The sequence below is a fragment of the Tachypleus tridentatus genome, chromosome 13 (genome assembly GCF_004210375.1).
Source record: "Tachypleus tridentatus isolate NWPU-2018 chromosome 13, ASM421037v1, whole genome shotgun sequence".
NCBI lineage: Eukaryota > Metazoa > Arthropoda > Merostomata > Xiphosura > Limulidae > Tachypleus > Tachypleus tridentatus.
In genome coordinates this window covers 107,827,364-107,852,416 of record NC_134837.1, presented here as the reverse complement: position 1 = coordinate 107,852,416, position 25,053 = coordinate 107,827,364, and the positions used below count along the sequence as shown (strand labels likewise).

Sequence of the window (25,053 nt, the reverse complement as noted above, 5' to 3'; positions counted from 1 at the left end):
CCAAAATGACTGAAAGATGAATAAATTACTTCAGTTAAATTGTCCGTTTTAGAGAAATATGTTTGCCTTTTCTTACGGTTTCCACAATCATAAGGTCACATCATACAGATTTTAAAATTGCAGTTTTTCCATCGCGAATATTTTAATAGTATAATTAAATCGAGTTAAACTATATCCTTTGTTCTCTCGTGATACTGTATTTAGATACAACAATGAAGCCTCCACTGGCAGAGTGGTATGTCTGTGAACTCACAATGCTAGAATCCAAGTTTCGATACACGTGTTGGGCAGAGCACAGAGAGCCCATTGTGTAGTTCTGTGCTTAACTTCAAACAACAATAACAATGTAGAACTGTTTGTATCTTAATATTATATTTCACCCGAAGGAAATAATCAGTAATCTGGAAAAATAAAACATTTTTCTTTGTCGTGGAGGCTAATGCAACTTGCACAAAGTTCCTTAGTTTAAGTTTTATCGATTAATAGCTTAGAACTTTAATCGTTTCAGAATTGTTTATTTTTTGCTGTTCTGGTCATTTTGGTATGATAACTCCTAATGAATGCTCCTACCATCTGTATGTTTTGCAAGATTGTTCCCATTATTATTGCCAGTAAGTAAACCTCGGTGTTCCGCTCATAACATCGGACATAACAGTTCAAAAATTTGCGGCCATCTGGTCTTAGTCAGAGGTCGTTTATGTTGAAACTATAATCGAAATCGTGCGGAACGCTGGAAGTTTTATTACCTGCGTGATTATTGACAACTCAGAGCAACATAATCGTCTTTGAAGAACGAAGTCGGTTTCCTAAAAGTTTAGTTATAATGTTATTGTTTTTATTTTTTAAAGAAGTTACTTAAATAAATAATTTCATTAATTTCTATGTTATACTAGAGTAAAGCTGTGCTGACGTTGTTTTGTTTGTTGAATTTTGTGCAAAGCTACTCGAGGGCGGGCTATCTGCGCTAGCCGTCCCTAATTTAGCAGTGTAAAACTAGAAAGAAGGCAGCTAGTCATTACCCCTCACCGCCAACTGTTGGACTACTCCCAGCGAATAGGGAGATTGACTGACACATTATAACGCCCCCTACGGCTGAAAGGGCGAATATATTTGGTGCGACGGCTTTTCGAACCCGCAACCCGCGGATTAGGAGTCGAACGCCTTAATCCAACTGGCCATGCCGGGCATCTGTGCTAATCTCTTTGCTCTAAAATATTATAACAAAGTTAATTATAAATAAACTTATCATTGAGACTCTTGAAATGTTTTATCATTTGGTAATAAATATTAACTGTATGTGGTCTACCGCTGGGATTCAAACCCAGCGGATTGTCAAATGTGGCTTTGCTTTAAAACAATTTCTATCAGTCTTTTAGGTAGGTGGCAAGGTCGAATCATTATAGTAAATTAGTTGTGTATTCGAATAATAATGTTTTGAAAGGTTAACTATGCGGTAATTATAAAGGAAACAACGTTTTATTAGTGGCACACTTGACAACCATAAGTTGAGTTCAGTGTTTCAAAACCATCTGATATTACATACTTACATAGCTTTCATAGCAACCTAGCATTGAATTTGTTTCTCTTCTGTTTCTCTCCATTTTTACCAATGCGCTCCCTAGTGGCTCAGTTGTAAATCTGTAGCCTTCTAATACTAATAATTACAGCACAGTTAGCCCTTTGTGATTAATTACAAACAAGCAAACAATGAACATAAAATTACCAATACAAGATTGATAATATTTCGAAGCTAGGATCAAGGGGTGTCCAGTTCAAACTACACTTTGATCAACACGTGTTACTGGGTTATACTAGTTTCGGAGAATTCTACTCCTCTTCAGTAACCGTAGACACAAGTTAACCAAAAAGAGATACGTTAACTACCACTACGTTTATTTATTACATTTTCTATTGTGTGACTATATAACTTAAATAATTAAAAAGTAGTCAATGACATTTTTTTCCACTTCACTTATTCAGTGTATTGTTTATCTCATAGTGACTACATAGCACGTTCCCACCAATTCATGAGAATAAATGAACACTATTCATAACATATGGTGTTTAAATGAGATTAACTTAGGGGTAGACTTGATATACTGATTGGGAATGACAGGAAGACTTGTTTGTTTGTTTGTTTTTGAATTTCGCACATAGCTACTCGAGGGCTATCTGTGCTAGCCGTCTCTAATTTTGCAGTGTAAGACTAGAGGGAAGGCAGCTAGTCATCACCACCCACCGCCAACTCTTGGGCTACTCTTTTACCAACGAATAGTGGGATTGACCGTAACATTATAACGGCTGAAAGGGCGAGCATGTTTGGCGCGACCGGGATGCGAACCGTGACCCTCAGATTACGAGTCGTACGCCTTAATACGCTTGGCCATGCCGGGCCAGACAGGAAGGCACATACAACTTCTGCTGTAATCGTTTTCATAGTAACTGCGTCCTAATATTCCCAACACATAGTACGTTTTCTACAATAAATATTGTTGTGCGTATAAACCTTAGTTTGTTGATTTACTATTGTATTAGCGTAATATACACAAATAAAACAAAGTTAAACTAATGACGGGATAGAGATAAAACCTTTTGAATTGAACCATAAATTTTGTTCAAATAAAAAGATGCTTCAGGACTCTTTTATCATCTTTTTGTTCACAGATATGTGATATAAAAACTTATATTTATTTACTTCGAACTACTGTAGTCTGTGCTATAACGTACGTTGATAAAAGCAAACCAAGTAAAACATTTACACAACACTTTATTACGTTCTCTCTACGTTCTGATAAGAAAGACTAAAAAAAATATGTTGCGGAAAACAATTAAAAATAACGAATAAGTTAATACATAAAGTGTATACATCAAGGTAATTAATAATTAAAATATTTAAATTACACATAAATTACAAAAACAAACAGAATATCGAACATACGTTATAACATCAAAGTACTTGATAAACCCATTTTGCTCTTTCTTTTCCCTTCGACGAAGCTTTTAGTAGTTATGGTACTCAAGGGCATTTTTTTCTCGGATTTTTCCGCGGATGCTATTAAAATTGAAAGTCGTGATCGTGAATTGCTAGACTTCTTTGTTTGTTCAGAAAAGTCAAAACAAAAACTGTTATTGGAATGTGTCATATTTTAGGTTTTCCTGAATTATATGCGACTACTGTAGTCAGCTTAAAAGTAGCTGAACTGAACACCACAGTATTTCGCTTGTATCTTTTAAAATGAAGTCAACCCCAGGTGTTTAGCATGCTGCTTACAAACTATGAACGTCTCGTTTAGTACAAAACAAGAAGCAGTGTTGTCTTTTGGAGTTGTTGAGGGTTTATACTTTAACAGAATGTTTCTAACACAAGAGGACGACTGATCAGTGTATATAAACTTTTTTTTTGAGGAGGAAATAAAGAAATTGCACTTTGCAAATCTCTTAACTTTGGAACTTATGTTATTTATCCATTAAAACTAATTAACAAATATACCGTTGAAAATTACTAATAAACATATACAACCCGATTCCAAAAATAATTAATGAAACATTTAATAGGTATTTAAACTACAATTAAAACAAAATAAACTATAACCTTTTCAGTCAGATAACTGTTGTCACTTCTAAATCAGCCAATAAGCTATTATTCATGGCTCGGGAAACCTAATGTATACACTGTTAAATTTGTGAAGTAAAATGCTGTTTTTACACTAGCCCCTCAACTGTTGTTTACGCTTACACCAATGTTAAGAAACTAATGTCTACTTTTACCATCAGTTACGAAACAATGAAAAATTATCTTATTTTATTTATTAAGAGCTGTGGATGAACCATCATAACGTCGTTCTTGGTACGCCATCGTCAACAGTTAATTGTTTTACAGGAGAGAATTAATCAGGGGCTTAAGCCTTTTCTGTGCGAATCACTGTAAAATATCAGATTATTTTTTAGGGTTTAAAATTGTTTGGTCATTTCACTATTACTAGAATTATATACTCCATAAATGCAGATTAACCATATTCCCGTGTTTGTTGGTATCTTTTAAATATATTTGATAAAATAACAACTAATTCGTTTCGCATATCTGTCTTTGTTTTTTTTTCTCTGACATAACATGAACGATTCAAGAAACCGAATGATATTCTAGATTTGAATATTTTTTTTATACAGAATACTAATTTATAATTACAAAATGCGATAGTTAACTCGCCCCTTTCTAACAAATACACCTTTAATAGGATCATTAAACATTATTTGGTACTTCTTTGGTAATTTAGCTTTCTGAAGAAAATATTTTCCTGTTGTTCACAAGATGTTTTTTTTTTCTAATTAAATAAACTCTACGAGAAGTGCCAATGTTATTGGAAGTTCCTGTTTTTACCTTCCTTCGTTTATATCACAGTTGTTTCTCACAACAGCAAAGTACAGAACTGTAAGGTGTAACAATTTCCTTTTCAACTTTTAGGATTTTATAAGGACGAACACTGTGTGTATTAATTATTAATGGTTGCTTTTTTCCTGGCTTTACACTGAAAACTTTCTGCAAATCTGTTTATTCGAATAAACAGGACAGAAAACAAGGGAGATAGCTTATTGTATTGACAGTTCTCTGGGCTTGTCCAAACGAAAAACTGTGCTGTTTAACTCGTTTTCCAGCTTGAGGTGCAGTGGTTAGATGATTTAGAGAAACTGTTAGACCGTTCTCTGAACTTGTCCAAACGAAAAGGTGTGCTGTTTAACCCGTATTACAGCCTGAGGTGCAGTTTGTAGCTGATCTAACGAAACCGATAATACTTTGTCTGTACACAAATACACTGCCTGACAGAAACTGCAGTCACTAAGTTCCCGTTTTCATTTACAAGTATAGATTTCCATTTCGGTTGTGCACTTGCGGCACGTGACGTAACAACACCAGTGAAATTTGCAGTGACATCGATTCACGTGTATGACCACCTGAGTGTTGTAACCACGTCCACAGCAGAGCAGGTTGCAGCCATCTGGACCTGTTGACGTTTTATTGCAAAGCCTTCCACTTGTTCCAAAGATTCCATTGGCTGGGTCTTCTATACAATAATTTGGAGACTTGTTGATGTACACTAAGTCGTCCTTCCTCACAGGCACCTTTCGCTTTCCCCGTCGTCTAAGTCTTTTCCTCGGCTTCAAGGAGATTAGAACAGACTCGTCGTATTTCTTTTTGAGATAATTTCCAACTTCCACAAAAGATGGTAACTTCTTCCAACACGTTTTCAGCTCACATGATCCAGAGACCCCGTGACACCGACACTTCCTTTGCATATAACGCGATATTGCCTGAAATGATTTAGAAAAATAAATAAAATTTATTAAAATCAATACAATAATAATTCAGAGTATTGTAAATGTGAATACAATCTTTTATCAAAAGATTTACTTTTATGTCTTTTAGCGTCAGCAGAAACAACTTATAGATTTTTGAGGTTTAAGTTCATCTGTATGTCTCAACTTCAGTAAGAGACGCGTTTTAAGATTATTTTTGTTTATTTTATTTTCAGTAAATACATCTTAGTACTTTACGTTTTAAGTTGTATCTTGTATATCTTATACTCTTAGTAAGTATAACATTTTATTAAAACTTATATTTCGTTTCACTTGGACCATTAAGAATGTCAACCAAGAGCAACTGACATCAACAACTAAAATAGACAAGCTGATTGTACTTTTGATAGTAATTATAAAGACGTTCTCGATCGATAAAAACTTATTTATCCTTATACAGCGTGACACAAGCATCACACAACACCATACTTTTTGTGGGTCTCAGTCCTACAGTTTTTAATATAACGAGACAGTGTCACTACGGCATCTCTCTCATATGTCCTTGAAAGATTAATGACAAACTTTGTTACAATACAAAGGAAAGAAAGGGACATTTAATGAAGCACATAAATAAATCCCTTACTTTTTCGAAATCTTGTTTGTGTTCCATTGTCTCTGTTTCTTTCGCTACAATAAATGTTTAAGATGACGCACGATTTTTTCGTCACGCTCTACACACATAATTATTTTCTGAACATTTAGGATATTTTTCGTTCAAAATACTTCACCAGAAATAAGTTGGTTCTCTTAGTTAAATAAAAGCGTCAAATATAAAATAAGTATAATAATGTATAATAACTAATTTCACAAATACTAATATTCATTTCATTTGTTTGTTTTTGAATTTCCTGCAAAGCTACTCGAGGGCTATCTGTGCTAGCCGTCCCTAATTTAGCAGTGTAAGACTAGAGGGAAGGCAGCTAGTCATTACCACCCACCGCCAACTCCTGGGCTAATCTTTTACCAACGAATAGTGAGATTGACCGTAACATTATAACGTCCCCACGGTTGAAAGGGCACGCATGTTTGGTGCGACAGGGATTCGAACTCGCGACCGTCAGATTACGGGTCGAACGCCTTAACCCACCTGACCATGCCGTGCCTATTCATTTACATTCAATTCATGATGTACTAAAACAAGTAGGTCTAAAAAGTCTTGATAAAAATGAAATAGAAACCATATAACCCGGGCACTTTCAAAGGTGGACCTTTCTTCTTCAGGGCAAACTAGGAGTCAATATAATTTGACTTAAACATTTCGTTATTAGAGTTGCTATGGCCAATGCACAACTTATTGTGACATCACATATCACAAAATTTTGAATATGGGTAATAACTGCTTAAACAAGAGAAGCATACATAAATATATGTAAGTCATTGTTACTGAGCATCAAAAATTGACAACTAGAAATATGTTAGTGTCAAATAGTAACGATTTTCGGTCTTATTTGAAATTCATATCATTTATGTTATTCAAGAATAATACTTAAGTCCACCGGCATTATTTTTCTAAAGTTTAAGGACAGAAACATAAAACGATAAAGTTTCGTAAAAGCTTGATGACAATATCTGATGGACATACATATTACTTTCAGTAGTTTATTAGCTTCAATGTAGCATAACACATATATTGTAACAATGTGTTATGTAAGTTTCGTCCGTTGTTGAGGATAATAGTTTGAAATGGAGTTAAAAGTAAGTAAATTAACATTGAACAGGTAAAAGTTTACCGAAGAAAAATAAAAGTCAAGGTTAAACAGCTACATGTTAGTACATGAACAGAGTTGAAAAAACTTCTAGAATACCCCCCCCCCCAATAAGCTCTCAGTTGAGATCTTGAACAACAGCTATAAGAGGATATGTTTATTTATAAAATCCATAAAAACAGTTGCAGGGACCGTCTCCAATGTTTTTCGACACAATATACTTTCTTAATCTGATTCACACCCAAGCAGTTATTGTTCTGCAATGCTGATGATATATATATATATATATAACCTGAACCACTAGTGTGTTTGCCGTATTCCAGCCGGCTTGACAATCCGTGGTATTTAACAAAAAGCCTCGTCGATATTTGATTGGCAGATTTCGTGTGGATATATAATTTTAATTCATTATCATTTGCTTTCACTTGTGGGTTCTTAGAACCTATGAGGATGAAGAGGTTTTATCCAACAATATTGCAAAGGAGGAGGTCAGGTCTTGGAGCTTAGGTGAATTCTAAGTGTTTGGGAAATAATAACTAATTTAGACTCATCCACTTTAGATCTGTGTATTTATAAAAACGAATCTGACTCTGTTTCTAAAATGAAATTTCACGAACGTTAGCAAAAGTATAATGGCTGGAGATTGTGCACTTATGATGACTGTATAACTTTAACAGCAAAACAAAATTAATAGTGATATTTTCATTTATAGCTCTTGTAACGGATTTATCGTTATACGTTTATTATAAAACGGCTTCGACTTTTTTCGTATGGTTTTTCGTTTCTTGCCTGTGATGTATATTGTTGACTACGTATTGCGCTAGTCCCGCTTGTTCACGAGACTTGTAGAGAATTCTTGAAAGTGTAGGAATTAACAATACTTGTTTGACGAAAACGCACGATAATTTTGTCGAAAGTTCTATACATTTTGGGATCTACAGTTCAATAGGGTTGTTTTTTGACGGCCATCATTGAAAATGGTCGTTACTTCGCTAAATACCACTGAAAGTTAAGACACATTTTTGTATTTTGTTCCGAGGAGCACATTTAACTACAAAGCATATGTGAAAAATATATCTTGACAATTAACAAATAAATCTTCAGCCAAAATAATTATGATTGTTACTGCATTTTCAAGTATAGGTACATGCACATGCTCATCTATTTAATGAATTTGTAGTTAGATCTGGTCTGGCTCGTGGACTGTTTCTAATTAATTATTTTGTATATGTCATCTAAAAATAATGAAATGCACGTTTATTTTAGTCTTTATAAATCAACAACATTTTGAAACAGAGGATGTCCCTTATCCATCTTCTATTACGAAACGTAAACAGAAACCTAAGGGAGAGAATAGTACATTCAGTGAACTTTCTGACCATGTGTACTGGCCAGGAAAGTAACAGACTTTATGTGGTTTTTACTGTGTATAGAGGTCATTCTGTAAAATCTGCTGAGTATATTCATTATGGCATTGAATGAGTTAGCTTCATTAGGATCATGCTAGGCTACAAAAAAAAAAAAAGAGAAAAAAAGGAGATCTCTGTTGACATTTACAGAGAGCAAGAGCAAACTGACAGCTTTTCTAACAGGGAGCTCAAAAGAACAACAACGGAGAAAGAAGTTAGAAACAAAACTATGTGTGTTACACGTGGTGATACTTGGATCGAACTTACATGAAGATGTTGGCAAGAACATTAAGGTTTTGTATCTAGTCAAGACGAGGATGATATATGTCTTCTGCATGTAACGCACACATGTAATGCGTTACATTATTTGTAAAATAATTTGTTCTGTTTTTTAAATCACTGAAGACGCATTTAAAAAAATCATCTGCTTAGCTTTAAGTTTGGAGACTAACAGCAAGATATTTATAAGACGTGGATCCAAATCATTTGTCAAGCTTGTCAACATTACAAAACCATCTGCTGTTCTTGGAAGACATATATGTACAGCATTATTGGAATTTCTTCCATGGACCAGGTGTGACATGCTTAGCGCATTTGCTGGACCAGAAAGAGAGAAAACATTGCAACCTCTGTCACACGATCAATAGTTTAGAATAACATTTGGGGTCATTCAACACTAGCTGGGACATTTTAGATGAGTTTTTTACATCATCCTAGAATTTAAAGCCAATTCTATTGATGTAACACTAAAGTGGAGGAAGCTAATGAGCTCAGATACTAAATGTTTCTTGGCAATAATTGCTCTTTTACACAAACTTTAACAGTTTGATAAATATTAAACAACAACTTTTCAATTAGCTCTTCTGTATCCGTAAGTTGCCACTTTTGTCTGGAATAGTGATGTAGTTCTTTGATTGATTGATTGGAAACTTTCTAATACTATTTTAACAAGAAGTTTCTAAATTAAATCGTTTGCTTTTATATCATCGAAGTTGTTAAAAACAGAGAAAATAAAGATACATTACAAATTAACATGTGCATTATACGTTCAATATGAACAGCACTGTTGTCCTAACAGCACAGTTGTGATTGTTTTGTTGCTAAGTAAAAGGAGCGTGTCACGAAGTCATAAACCGAAATAAAATCTAAAAATGAGTTTAGGTTACTGAATAAACTATTTTTATGGGAATAATGGTGGGAATATCTCTTCTCGTTACCTCTAGAGGCCGTAGGAGTCACTTGCTAAGTTTGGTGTTGATTGGTCAAATGGTTTGTGAGGAGTTAGCGGACAAGAATACAATTTAGCTTTTTAATATACAGTTTTATATTATTTGAAAATTTCGATTTTTTTGTCTGTTTACCAATGTTTAAAGAACGTTATAAAACGATTGTGTTTAATCTGAAGTTACTAGATTACTAGAAAATTCCCGTAAGTGAGCATGTTTTATCCAGTGCCGACGATAAATAATTCACGCACGTGCGAGGGGTGGGGTCAAGGGGTTTCAGCCGAATCCCCTAATTTTACACATTGTTATGACGTAGCTATTTATAGTATTTAACATATTTTATATCGTCTCTATTCTACTAATGAAGTATTAGCCTTTTATGGCTTGAAATAACACTATGTAATACAAATTTTGTTTCTAAATAGTACGTGTTATTTCTTAATTGCTTATGTTGTAAAAGTACAGAAAATGGCCATTATTCCATTCAAACCTTGCTTTTGTGATCTGGATAATGAAATTTAAAAAAATTAACTTATTTTCTATGTAAAAACGGGCAAATTTGTACATTTTCATTTACGTAAGGTCTGAATAAAACAACATATGAATCAAGATTTACATGTATTTATACTAAAGTTATTCAAAAATGAATAAAAATGTTTAGAAGTGAGTAGTTTTTTGGGATTTGCGACTGTAATGTAAATCACTTTCACGTATCAGCCCCCAAATATAGTCTCCCATAGTGTTTTCGTTATTCGCTCCCAGGTCACAAAAGCAAAGTTTGAAGAGAAAAATATATCTTTTCCATGTATTTTAGACATAAACAACTGGGAAATAACACTTTTTGCCCAGGAACAAGAAAAAGTAAAAATTTTGTTACATAGTGTAATCACATGCAATAGTTTTTGATGATATTTTGTAATAGGAAGTCGTAATCGTATTTCTACTGTCAGTTCTGTGGGCCGGATTCTTTACAGTAGGTTTCTTTGACTTGTTGGCGATCAATTTCAACAATAAACAAGCAATAACTCAGTCCACTTGTTTTAAAATAATGCATCAAAACAAAGCAAATGTATACATAAATATTCCTTACATTACTGTTTATCACAGTTGTATTCAGAGCTTTAAATAAGTGTCCCTTTTTTGTCAAAGTCCACACAAGTTGATTCAGTTACTTTAGAACACAATTTGGCAAAACAAATTATTCTTCGTGCTATGTTATCACATTAAAATAACTGGTAATTTCACCTTAAAATCACCACTATAACTTTCAGTTATCATAACTGTACCCAGACTTTTAAATCATTGTCTTTTTCGTCAAAATCTATACAGATTGGTTCAATTATTTTAGAATGTAATTGACAAGAGAGTTATTCTTGTCTGCTATATTATTACAATGCAGTTTATGATAATTTCACTTAAAAAATCGCTACTATACCCTATTTATTACTAAAATCACAATCACGCAGTCTAGATCTAAATAATAATCTTTCAACGAGTATTCACACCCCAGTATAATTTAAATAATAGTCTTTCAATGAGTATTCACACCCCAACATAAGTCTAGAACATTGCACGCAATAATAAATATTCTTATGCAATAATACTCACTTAAAACAAAATGCTATGACTTATCTAAAAATACTGGAATCTTTTGAATTAATTTTTATACACCTCTCCAGGGCAGGCCACAGATACTGGCTGACTACTTCAAAGCGTGTGTTAATCTACCAAATATCTATGTGATTGCAACTTTTTGCCACACATGTGAACGTTCGACATCTGGTCCTCGGTAAGCATAAACCGAAGAACAAGTAAACGCTCTAATTTTAATACATAATTATTATGACACTACTATCAACATTGAAAGTGAATGTAAGTTAGTTATGAAAAAGCGCCCGTGAAAAATGGAACATATAAACGTGTTATTTCAGTAGAATATACAGGTACGTATATGATAGCCAGTGCCTGAAATAGCTAATACACTATTGTTATACAGAGTTGTTTAAATCAGTAATATATTTTAATAATTAATAATTGCTCTACATGTATACAGTACAATGATTCACTACAATAAAACATATATATTTAGGCTAATTTAGTCTGGTTCTCCAACCAGTGTAATAACAGAATGATGATTTGTCGACTTTTCATTGGATGTTTATGTGAAACGTCATACAACGTTTAACCCTTATTTCATGGAAAATTGCTTTCAGATTTAATTTCGTAGCATTTATTTTTTACACCTCTTCTGGGTATGGGATGTCCTCAGACATCCATAGCTTTGACGTGCCGATTGTACTTAGCTTTTGATCTTACAAATTAAAAATCGCTCTTTCAAATATTCTGCATACGTACCTGACAATTGCTTAGTAACACAACAAAAATAAATAAGTAAAAAGTGACTGGTCTCTTGGTTGCTTGAGATGTCTTTCTTTTGCTTTTTATTTTTTGTACATTTAAATGTAGTGGTATATGTAGAAGAAACATGTATGTTAACCGAGCTTTTGTTAGTCATTCTGCAGGATGAATTCGTTAATGAAGATATTTGAAAGAACTGGTAATAAACACTGAAATTATGTATATAATGTGTTTATTTGAAATAGCTTGACGTATTTATGCGTACTTACGAATATTCGATTGATTTCAAACTTTTTAAAGATTAGTTTCTAAAATATTATTTAAAATTAAAACAAATGTTTAATTTATTAATAAACACGGACGAAATATTTTGTGTAGTTTGTCGGACACTCATAAAACTTACTTTATGTATCAACTGTTATTAAATAACTTTTCATTATATTTGTTATTCTCCAGAACACTCATAATTCTAAATAAAGAATATTAAGCTTTATTGTACTAATATTTTGATGTGATTTTATCGAGTATTATGGCCCGACATGGACAGGTGGTTAAGGCACTCGACTCGTAATCGGAGGGTCGCAGGTTTGAATCACCGTCACACCAAACATTCTCGCCCGTTCAGCCGTGGGGACATTATTATGTGAAGATCAATCCCACTATTCGTTGGTAAAAGAGTAGCCCAAGAGTTGGCGGTGGGTGGTGATGACTAGCTGCCTTCCTTCCAGTCTTACATTGCTAAATTAGGGGCGGCTAGCGCAGATAGCCCTCGTGTAGCTTTGCACAAAATTAAAAAAAGCAAACAAAGATGTGTTAAAATAAACTTGGTAATGTATATTTCAAAACAAAACAAACCAATCAAGTATTATATCATGAAGGGGTAAAACCCGAAAGAAAAAACATTCTATGCTCGATAGATGTCTCTGTTGTGTTATCCTCTGATCGATACCTTTTTTCTAGAGGCTGAAAAAATTCACCAACAACTAGTTTCCCGCCATTTTAATTTGTTCAGATTTTAAACTATTTAATACCAATTTCCAAGCAAATCAACTTACCTATTTTCAGCTAAATTACAAAGTCAAACTGATAATTAACTGTACTTTTCTTACGTTTTTACTTATAAAGATTAGAATGCAACGTTTTATCAGTTGAGTAACCTTGTTGTTAACGGTATTTTCGGCTATAATTTCAGTAATATCTCACGAGATACGAGTAACTTACGGAATCTAGGTTAAGCATAAATATATGTATAATAAGTTAATTATGCAAAATAATTTCGATAATAACAGTACAATAATACGAATAAATTATAATAAAATTAGATATATTGAACAGTCTAAATTGCCTAACCAATAACGTTAGAGAACATTAAATTCATATTAATAGAACAGTCGTTGAGTGTGTGTGTCGCCCCCCGCTAGTACAGCGGTATGTCTCCGGATTTACAACGCTAAAATCAGGGGTTCGATTCCCCTCGGTGGGCTAAGCAGATAGCCCGATGTGGCTTTGCTATAAGAAAAACACACACACAGTGTGTGTCAGCGCCATAGTTCTAAAAGAAAAAAACCTAGAGACCTGAAAATTTTCACGCGTGCTAAGAAAATTCATAGGGTGTGTACCTGGGTATTACATCTATCTCAAAACATTTTGGCATATAATTTTGCTCTATATCCCTTAAACCATAAAAGGAGAGATGTATATGCTGCCATCTGTCGCTTGTACAACAAATTGATAGGGAATAATAATATGTTAGAAAAACAACAATAAGTATAATGGTGTTACAATTCATGTTATTGGCGAAAATGATTGTATTTAAATATTTGTTCTTTCGTATTTCTGAGTTTCAAATTGATCAAATTTTTTAAAAATAAAAGTCGTTACTACCGTGCAACGAAAAAGCATATTTGACCTGATTTCAAGCAAAAATGAAAATTGAAGGAGATACGAATGACTCAAATTTTTCTTCAGTTAATTCATAGAAATATTTTTTGAACCAGCGGTGAAGTTGTGAGTTTCACCAAAACGTTAGAGGGGAGGAAACACTGACTCGGGAATAGTACCACAAAAAGGTTTGCGATATTTTCCATTATGCTTAACTAAGTTGAGTAGTTTGGCTAGCTGAGAGAGTGATCGTGGGCTGAAAAAGTGATCAGGTTTTATCCTGTATAACATTAAAAAAAACACCTGCTGTTGCAAAACTCTTATTATTTTACATTAAAAAATGAAACCACATATAAAGATGTTATAATTCATATTATAATTTTCACCAATAATATAAAACAATAGGTTTTGTGATAACAATAAAAAAAACGCATGAAATGATTATATTTAAATATTTGTTCGTTTTTACTAAGCAACTATTTTCAAGGTAAAAGAACAATCATTCAAAGTTTTTGACCTCAACCTACAAAGTCCATATTTTTCTCATAGCTCCACAGAGGTATGTCAATAGACTCACGCTGCTAGAAACCGAGTTTCGATACCCGTGGTGGGCAGAGCACATATAGCTAATTATGTAGCTGTGTGTTTAATCCAAGTAGCAAGAACCTTCTCATCTTGGTACCAAATGAAAAAATCGTGTAACATAGTCTGTCCCGAAGCTCTACATTTATTAAAAAAGTGGTCAAATTCTGTAATAAATATTGATTTGGAATTCTCAGGGCCCGGCATTGTCAGGTGGGTTAAAGCATTCGACTCTTAATCCTAGGGTCGCGGGTTCGAATCGCCGTCGCACCAAACATATGCGCCATTTTAGCCGTGGGAGCGTTATAATGTGATGGTCAATCCCACTATTCGCTGGTAAAAGAGCAGTTTTCCCTCTAATCTTACAGTGCTAATTTAGGAACGGCTAGCGCAGATAGCCCTCCAGTAGCTTTGCGCGAAATTAAAACAAAAAAACCTCACTGATACAGTATTATAATAAAAGTAAATAATTTCACCTAACTATTGATGTTCAATTTTTATAGTTTTTAGGTATTACCAATACCTGAGAGCTTCAGACTGAACCACTCAAGAAAAATTTGGAAAAAAAAGTAAATACATACGCAATGTTTATTAGTAAAGGGTTTGGTTTGATTTTGAATTTCGCGCAAAGCTAAACGAGGGTCATTTGCGCAAGCCGTCCTTAATTTAGCAGTGTAGGACTAGAAAGAAGGCAGCTAGTCATCGCCACCCACCGTCAACTCTTGGGCTACTCTTTTACCAAGAAATAGTGGGACTGACCGTCACATTTAATATCCTCACGGCTGAAAGGACGAGCATGTTTGACGTGACGGAGATTCGAACCCGCGATCCTCGGATTACGAGTCGACTGCCTTAACCATCTGCCCAGTAAAGGGAAATACATAGATAGAATCTTTCCCATTTAATTTCATATCCATAGAGTGCTTGAAAACAGCAAGTCTTTCTTTTCAGTATTAATACTTTTATGTACTTGACATGTATTGTTGCATGAAAAGTGGGATATCGATTCTTTTTGTTTAAAAATAGATAAACATCATTTACGGAACACCCATACACTAGTTTTTGACTTCAAGTACTGTCATAGAACTACGCTTGCATATGTATATGTCAATCGTTGTAACTGTAAATGTTGCTGTACTGTCTGTACTACACGAGACTGTTTAACAATTTTTATTCAACATTAGGCATTAGATTAACATTCTACATTTGTTTTTGACAATAATTCTAACTTATATAAATGCGACAATATAAAAATCATGTATGTGTTTTTTACTTAGGATTTATGTATTTAAGTGAACATCTAATTTTAAAAAAATTGTTTCATCTCTAAACCTGAATCATTGTAAAAGATTCTTTTTGAAAACCTTATTTCTGGACTTTCCAATGTGTCTGAATCTATATAATTGTTTAATTTTGAACGTTTTGGTTCTAAAACTCTCCCTCACACCTAAATTTGGACAAGTGTAGGCTTGTTTATTTTTCCATAAATATTTCCTTGTTTTTTCTTACTGTTTTATTGGTGCTTAAGTTCTGTTGTGGTGAATGGATATGCACCCATTTATTTAATTCATTGATCTGTGGCATTCGTGGAAATGATTTCATCAGCTCATCATTTGTATAGAATGGTTTGTACGCAGTAGCTAATGAAACATTGTATACGAAGCAATGTTCTAAGTGGCACTTGTGACTGTTCTTATACAGTGTAAACTGTTTACTACCCATTGTATTTCCGTTGAAATAACATTATTTAACACATTACCAGCAGAATCGAAAATTATTACTTGACGCGAGCGAAGGTTTTTATCTCAATTGTCAAGACTGGTGGCACACTGTCATATTATATATGTAGTTTTTTTTTATTATTCTTTACAGTTTCTGGTGACTCACTTGGATAACTTTTAGTCTTACAAACTCAATAAAAAAGAGGCTTTTTTATAAGTTTTGCTGATAACACCCGTGATTACGTTGCGAACTGTTTCCTTGGTCACGTTCACCTGCCTTCACGTTTTCGTGGCAATTCCCAAACTGGGTTACTTTAATGTTTTCTTTCCAACAGCCGCAAGCCCTCGGCACGCTTCTCCATATATAACACATTTTTAACGATATTAGTTGATTATTCTAGAACTCTCTAATCAAAGTCAAAAACTCTACACAGATCAGTTATCGCACACAGTCTCAATAGCATCATTAGGCTGATTTATAATAATACATATCCAGCCGAGAAAACTAAATTACTACACTTGGTAACACAAACAACACATAAGGCTATGATAGATATAACCAAGGCTGAGAGTTAAGGGATATACCTTTACGTTATTTGATTTTTGTGACAATCAGCCTCTGGCTTAACTTGTTTTTAAAGGGACCATGATTAGATGAAGCGAACAGAAAAATGTGTTGTGTGATTATTTACCCTTCAATTTGTTTATTTTTCACCATTTCATTTGCAAGTAAATATTTTAAACTCCATATCACATTACATATTTGCATATATATTGTTATAAACAAAAATAAACCCAAACAAAAATAAAAACGCTGCACTAATCGAAAAGATCCCCAGGGTATATAGGCTATAATGAGGGATATAAAATTAACCTAGGTTATGGAGGAGACTGCAGAAGTAGGACCCACATTACGGTGGGGATACACCATCTATCAATCTTAACTTCTGTTCGCTAGTCTCATATGAAGAATAATAAAATAATCAAAAGAATAGAAATAAAACTTAGCAGAGCGAGATGTTGGTGCTCAAGCCCACAACGTCCCACATCTATATCACCCATCACTGCTTGCAGACAGTTGTGAGAAGGTGACTGCTGTCCAAAAAAATAAGAAAAAATAAAATGAATAATAAAGAAAGTAATAAGGTATTACCAATTGGGGCAAGTAAGTAAGTTAAATAAACTTACTTACTGAAGCTAGTATTCCAGCACCCATTATAATGGTAAGTCATTACTAATTAGTAACCCAGTAGACAAATTATACTAGTATAGAGGGTCCCAACCAATTATCTAAACTAACCAGAAGAACTCCCAACCACCACCCATTACCCATCCTGTTCTTTACCTTTATTTTACTTGACTGTTTACTATTAATATTCTCTCTCTCTACATATATATATATAAACAATCTGTGCCACATCACTCTTAGCACAAAAATACCTTTGAAACGTGTAGCTCATCAACAATTTAACTCTGCAATAATTGTTCGAATGAATCCTTTTCCCGAAACCCCAAATTCAGATTTTGTTGTCAGCAGAGATGGTTACAAAGTGTAATTGTTTTTAGAAAGGGGCTGTTTGGTAGTCCATGAATACGATGTTATTTTAAATACTGGATGTTTTTGTCTGTTTGTTCGTTGTTTGTGTAGTGCAAAACTACACAATGGGCTATCTATGCTGTGTTTGTTTGTTTTGTTTTTGAATTTCGCACAAAGCTACTCGAGGGCTATCTGTGCTAGCCGTCCCTAATTTAGCAGTGTAAGACTAGAGGGAAGGCAGCTTGTCGTCACCACCCACCGCCAACTCTTGGGCTACTCTTCTACCAACGAATAGTGGGATTGACCGCAACATTATAACGCCCCCACGGTTGAAAGGGCAAGCATGCTTGGCGCGACGGGGATTCGAACCCACGACCCTCAGATTACGAGTCGAGTACCTTAACCACTTGGCCATGCTTTGCCTTTCTCGATAAGGAAGGTTTTCGGAGTTTTTTTTGCTAAAGGCGTGTTCCAAACAATATATTTTTATATAGCGATTAGTGAAAGATCGAATGTGTTATGATGGTTATAGTTAAGATTTTATATTGCAACATTTTCAGTTAGGTTAAGAGAAAAAGTGAATTAAATTACCTTTTATTCTTTTGTACACTTTTCCCAACTAATTTTGAAAATAAAATTGTTCTCCGGATGTTAGTGACGCCGCATTCTCTTTATCCATACGTTTGTCATCATAACAACAATAACTCATTTACTTGATTTGTTCGAAATCTGAATAGTTTTAAAACGAATATATCCGAATATAAACATAAGAAGCTCACCGGAATTTATGGATTACAGAAATTCCAAAATTAAATAAAGGCTAGTGATTTCTCGTATTCTAGAGATGCACATATAATTTTATCAAAAGAACGAACATTTTGTACACAGTATACATTAAACAAACATCTATAGCCTTTAACTCATTATTGAACTGCAGTTTTTATCGGTGGTGATTTTGTACAGTTGGATTTTCTTCGATGAATGATAATTTCACCGAGTCGTGCTTGTCACACTTAGATGTGTGTCCATCATCTCAGCGCTATATTAACAAAATTAAAGGTTGTAATGCCCCATATGGACGAATAATTTATCAAGATGCTGGGGATGGCTTAGACTCGAATGTTTATTTTTCAGCGAAAATTTGCGCAACTGATTGGAATTGAACCCCGAATTTAAGCATTATAAGCCTTTAGGTTTATTGCAGTGTCACCAGAAAGGCAGCATGAAAGAGTGTACCTCGTGATGGAAACCTTTTTATGTTGTTTCTTTTTTTTTATGATACGGTAAAGGTTTCCATCACGAGGAATTATTCCTATATTCTCAATGAAGGAAGACCACAAAGTCTAATAGGATGTTACATAATACGTAAGAGGTGTCATGTGCATGTTTAGCCAACACATACGTTTGGTTCGTGGTGAAGTCGCGACAAGTCGATAGCGCAAACCCACCATGATATGCTTATGACTTGAGGTTTATGACACAGCCGTTTTAGAGAAATAATATTGTTATACAAACGTTAAATACAGTTGTCTATAACAGAGCTAATATTGTCATAAAGAGAAGATTGGTGTTACTACAAGAGAATGAGAAATACATAAAGAGCATTCTACCTCGCCAAAGCTCGAACACTGGTCATCCAGGATCCAGATCCTCAGAAAATGATTAACAAGTTGCAATAAAATGTACACACGATAATTTACACAAAAAAATTAACCTTTTAAAGAAACATGAAAAATGGTTGCATTAAAACAACGATACAAAAAAAACTGTTTTATATGTGACAGTTGGAAGGTTGTTCCAACACTGGACAAAATGTGGCCAGACTTGTACCACTGCAGCAAGAAACAAACGGTCTTGTGCTGACCAAGACGTAGTAAGGACTTTATGTATATGGTGCATAGAATGTAAAAAGATCAAAATAATTTGTTTGGTTTTTTAGTCACTACTGGTTTACCCTCAGATAGAGAGTTAAACTGCACACTGTAAATCTACGTACACTCTGTGGATAGTTTGTCAAGAGCTCGTGACTGACAATTTTGATGATTAGCGATAGCAGATATAATCACAGCCATCAAAATCGATGATGGAAGAAGTAGATTTAAAGGTAGAATGGAACATTGAATATTGTTCTTGTAAAGTTTAACTCTCTCAATATACGTGATTGTGTTTATTGTATAAACTCTTCTTAATCTATACATATGACATTTTGATACAGAAATGTTATTTACTACAGCATAAAACTAATCACGTGACATAAACAGATCTGAGCTGATTCATTCATGACTTACATAGTCGTGAAAATGACTGTTTTAAGTTAAATCGTACACAAAGCATTCAAAGCTTAGAATTTTTCTCGAACCATGTAACCTAATAGTAGTAACGAATGTTGAAACGAAAAATAGGTAAAACGATTTTTAACAAGTATTGAGTCTGATATGCCCTACATAGTCAGGCTTTCTTTCTTTTACGCCTGATTTTACCCTCAAGTTATTTAATTCTATATGAAAATTCTTCTTCTATGGCTTTCTATAAAGTTTACGATTTTACAATGCTAACCATCCACAGTTCGATTTCCCGTGGTGGACAGAGCAGATAGCCCACAATGACTTTACTCTAAAACAAACAAACAAATGACTCGCTGTAGAAGAAAGCTAATCGTTTATGTTAACTTTTCACGAACAGATTTTTATATTATATAATCACAGGGATAAATACATAGTAAAACTTATCTCTTTCGTTTTATTTACCATCACAGTTTCAATCTCTTCACTAAAACATTTTGTCTTCTCTATGCTTGAGACAATAGGTAAATATATATTTTTGTGCTAAGACATAAAAATCCATACCCAATATTTGAGATTTATAAACTTTGTTCAACTGCTTAAAAATTACTTACTGACAGAAGCACTATCAACTAGTTCATGACGTAACTTGTACTAATTTAATCATGCTAAAGTCAGCCATGCAATAATGCGATATACCATTCTAACGCAATTTCGAATAACGTAATATTTTTCAAAATTCCGTCATATATCCCAAAAATAGATCGACCGTACTGCAAAACACAGCTAATGACGCCGTCTGTGTGAAAAAATGACTATTAAAGGAAATCAGCGGGTCCAGCGAGCCTACACCGGCCGCCATGCTGAAAATATTGTAAAATGACAATTTATTTCAACTAATTTGCAGAAGGGTGTAACATGGCCAGGTAATTAAGGCACTCGATTCGCAATCTCAGGGTTGCGGGTTTGAATCCCTGTCACACCAAACATGCTCGCCCTTTCAGTCGTGGGGGCGTTATTAAGTGACGGTCAATCCCACTATTCGTTGGTAAAAGAGTAGCCCAAGAGTTGGCGGTGGGTAGTGATGACTAGCTGCCTGCCCTCTAGTCTTACACTGCAAAATTAGTGTTTGCATTTCAATAAGTACAACATAAAAATTATCTGAACAGACATTTCGTATATAATAAAAACGAGATTATTTATTTTATATAGGTAAAAATAAATATATCAAATTATTTCACTAACATAGCAGTGTCAGTCTTAGCTGTTTCATATAAAGGTCAGTCAACGAAATACTTAGCAGTTAATAAGTTATGGTTGATCTTTGTTCGTTTTATTTGAAATGTTTTAGTGACAACCTCCATACAGACCTTTATATATTTCTACGATATGTTAACGTGACAGGCAGCCAAGGTGGTTTATCAGAGCTTGTCTTGTGTACTTACAAATCCCTATGATATAATACAGTTTAAAAACCACGATTAATATATATCGTATTTAACGCACTGAGTTTATCATTATAAAATATGCGTTATGAATAACATATTTCATGTTCACTACACATTAATTAAGACTAACTAATGTCAAACGAAGTTTGTGCATCACTGATTTTCAACGTTCAGAAAAACGAGTATATTAACTCTTTCACGTTACAAAATGTTTCTACTTTATGCTTCAAGAGAAAATTATTAGATTTAAAGTTTAGTACATACATATATATAAAATTATTCTCGTAGAACAACAACAACAGAACTTTTCCAACCTAAACATCAATGAAATTACAATAAGATTTATGGAAGTTAACAATGTTTACATTTTGAAAACTGCCCGGCAGTTCTTAAATATACATTATATACTTTTCTATAGACTGAACCATTTACTTTCTTTGTTGATGTACCAATAATAACACTTTAATGGTTAATTATATTAATTTTGAACTCAATACAAACAGCTTATTTTGTGTTTAATCTTACATGTATGATACCTCGTCTTAGATTTCCTTGTTTGTGTTATTAGCATATCATGCTCATTGTAGTAACAGAGATATGATAAAGGACATAATTAACGCGTTATCATTCATTCTTATTACTCCTCATGTTTCAGAGCAACCACAAAGACCATCAACTCAACCTAATCAACAAATGTTTGAAATAACTTAATATTATCAAGTATTGAATCATTTTCTCACATAATTATAACCCTAACATGGACGATAGTTTACTTATGATCAAATTTAAATCTTGTCTTTCAAAGTCTAACCTTGCTACCTCTGTTCTTTTTATACTTTATCTAATCCCTACCATGCTTCTACTTAAATAGATACTATGATCTGATTTCCACATTTTTAACAAATTTTTCTAAAACATTTAATTCAAGTCGCCTCTAGTATTTCTTCATTATTGTGTTTAACCACATCATCACAGCTCAAACTGCTACATGTGAATATCATACTAGTCAAACATCATAAATGCATGTAAGTATATCACATCTAAATAAGATTAGTATGAAATACATTGAAACATTTGTTTAATCAAGCAAAATAACTAGTCGCACCTACAAATTTTGTAATCGAAGTAAAAGTGCATTATGACGTGGTTACAGATCAATCGATTCCAACATCATGGGCGCATTCTGGTGTCACCTTATAAGACTATTCACTCTTTAGCAACATGCTGTGAAACTGTAACGTCACGGGACACGCGATCTCTTTGCCTCAAAGAATAGCAACTGTCCTTGTTCAACATTCATCATCTTGTCCAATATGCGTCTACTGGGGGGTCGCCATCTTATTCAATTTCATGTTATTCTACAGGTCTGCACTCCTTTTGCTCTCATTTCCTGCTAGTCACCCTGTCATTGCAAGTGAAAGCCTTTTATTGTTACAATCTTTGAAAAAAATATCACTGCATGAATGCATTAGGCGTCGCTGGATTATTTTTTTTCAGGGTGATACCAGCGTGAGTGAACCAGTTTTAAAAATACTTCCATTAAACTAATAGCATCTAGTAAAGTATAGTAATGTATCCTTGGGCCTACATGTATGATTGAAATAAGAAAAGTAACGGGAAGTAAAACAGCAAATCTTAACAGAAACATTTTAAAAATGATAATAAGTACAACACGATCTTTGAATCCATCGATTTAATCTCTTAAGGTCAGTATGTTTTCAAAACTGAAATGACGGATTCAGTCTTACAAGATAGGAATGCTTTTCTCAGACAGAATACTTAGATTTGTGAATGTTATTATTTTAAAACTTGTAGCTTATTAAAGTAAAAGAAAGAGGGAAGGCAGCTAGTCATCACTAACTACCGCCAACTTTGAGCTATTCTTTAACCAACGAATAGTGAAATTGACTGTCACATTATAACTGCTGAAGGGGCGAGCATAACTGATGTGACGAGGATGCGAACGCTCAACCATCAGAGTGTAAGTCGAATGCCTCAGCCACCTGACCTAGCTGAGCCAAAAGAAGAAATCCAAATTTAGTTTATTAATGATGAACGTTAGAAAAGTAAAAAAATCATAATTGCTGTATACTGAAAATGTGATTATGATATATAAGACTACTAGATAAACATTGTGAATAATTCAAATAATAGAAGATATACGTGACTCAGTGGGTTCAGTCACAGACTCTGTACATGACATTCAAAGAAGGAAGAGTGAACAGGCAAACAGTAAAATATCACAAGTAACAAGTAAAAGAAGGCTTAGCTGATGACAACATAACAGGTTAGAACTTAAAAAAGTGCTAATGATTATCAAACTTAAATAACCTTCAATGGAAAGATTAAAATTTTGTATATATTTTTAAACAAAAAATGAGATTTTGGTTAGATTTCAGAAAACAACGCAGAAATGTTCTCATTTCCAGTACTACAAAATGGGCAAGTGATTTTTACTCTAGGGACATCGATTATCGTTGAAGTTTATCTTTAAACCGAAAGTTAAACTTCGATATTAACACGAATATGTATGGTATTGAGCTTCACTGATTCCAACTGATAGCTAAAAGTTTCAACAAAAAAATGTAGGTTCAAGAAATGTTTACGTAGAAAATAAATCGAATATGGATAAAAAGAAAAACAAACACACACGCAATCACAAGTGAACTAATAAAATAACTCTATTCATAATAGTTTACTGCCAACTTCTTTGTGACTTCTCACTAGTTTTTGGGTTAGGATAGCTTTCCTAATTTTTTATACAGGACAAGCACAGAAATGATGATTTTATGTTGAGCTTTCAAATCACAGGAAGGAATCTAAGTTCAATATTTCGTAATTTATAGATTCGCTACAACGACAATCATTCCAAGTAACATATGCGAGAAAGACACTTCTCCCTAAACTCATATTGATTTGTAGAAGTATCTATGACATCTCTTCAGCTGCGTTCATCATACAACATATATATATTTTAAAGTTTTTATGAAATGGTGAGGTTAACAGTTATCTCAAGTGCGACACCAATATAGAAGTGCACAATTTTAACTAAATACGTTAACAGTTAACACAAAAATAAACTAGCGGAGGCTAAATAAACTAAAAAAATATAGAAACAAAATATTTTAGTGTTAAGGACTGAAAACAAAACACTGCTAAATAAGGAAAAACATGCACCTAATTACAAAACAGATCTAGAACAAATACATCTTTCAGTAGTTACACTACTGCACTTGGATAACTCTACCTTATTTAAGTTTTTTTTTAAAAAAAGTTTTAAGAAAGCCCTGTATTCCCATGAGAAAATACCAAACAGACGATCACAGAAGGAGAATTTCTATGACATTAAGTTAAACAAGCCCATGTGAACACAGAAGTAGTCTGTAGTACGGGGACTTAGCCAGAGGCTACAATAACAAAACGCAGTCTAGAAAGTAACACATTTTTAAATAAAAAAACATATATGCACTTAGATATGTCTAGAAATATGTATGAATTTAAAGTCTTAAGTGGTTGGTTCTAATACTTTTTGAATTACGTGTTTACGTATC

At 33.7% G+C, this 25,053-nt stretch overlaps 1 protein-coding gene across 1 annotated transcript in view; it reads right to left on the bottom strand.

Moving 5' to 3' along the window:
- Positions 1–2,797: 2,797 nt before the first annotated feature.
- The window catches only part of LOC143239108 (protein Wnt-16-like), a 71,671-nt gene continuing 49,415 nt past the window's right edge, over positions 2,798–25,053 (bottom strand). The window contains exon 4 of the mRNA XM_076479939.1: positions 2,798–5,307. Within this exon, the coding sequence (XP_076336054.1) occupies positions 4,849–5,307 (459 nt within the window). The 3' untranslated portion in view covers positions 2,798–4,848. The remainder of the gene's footprint in view (positions 5,308–25,053) is intronic.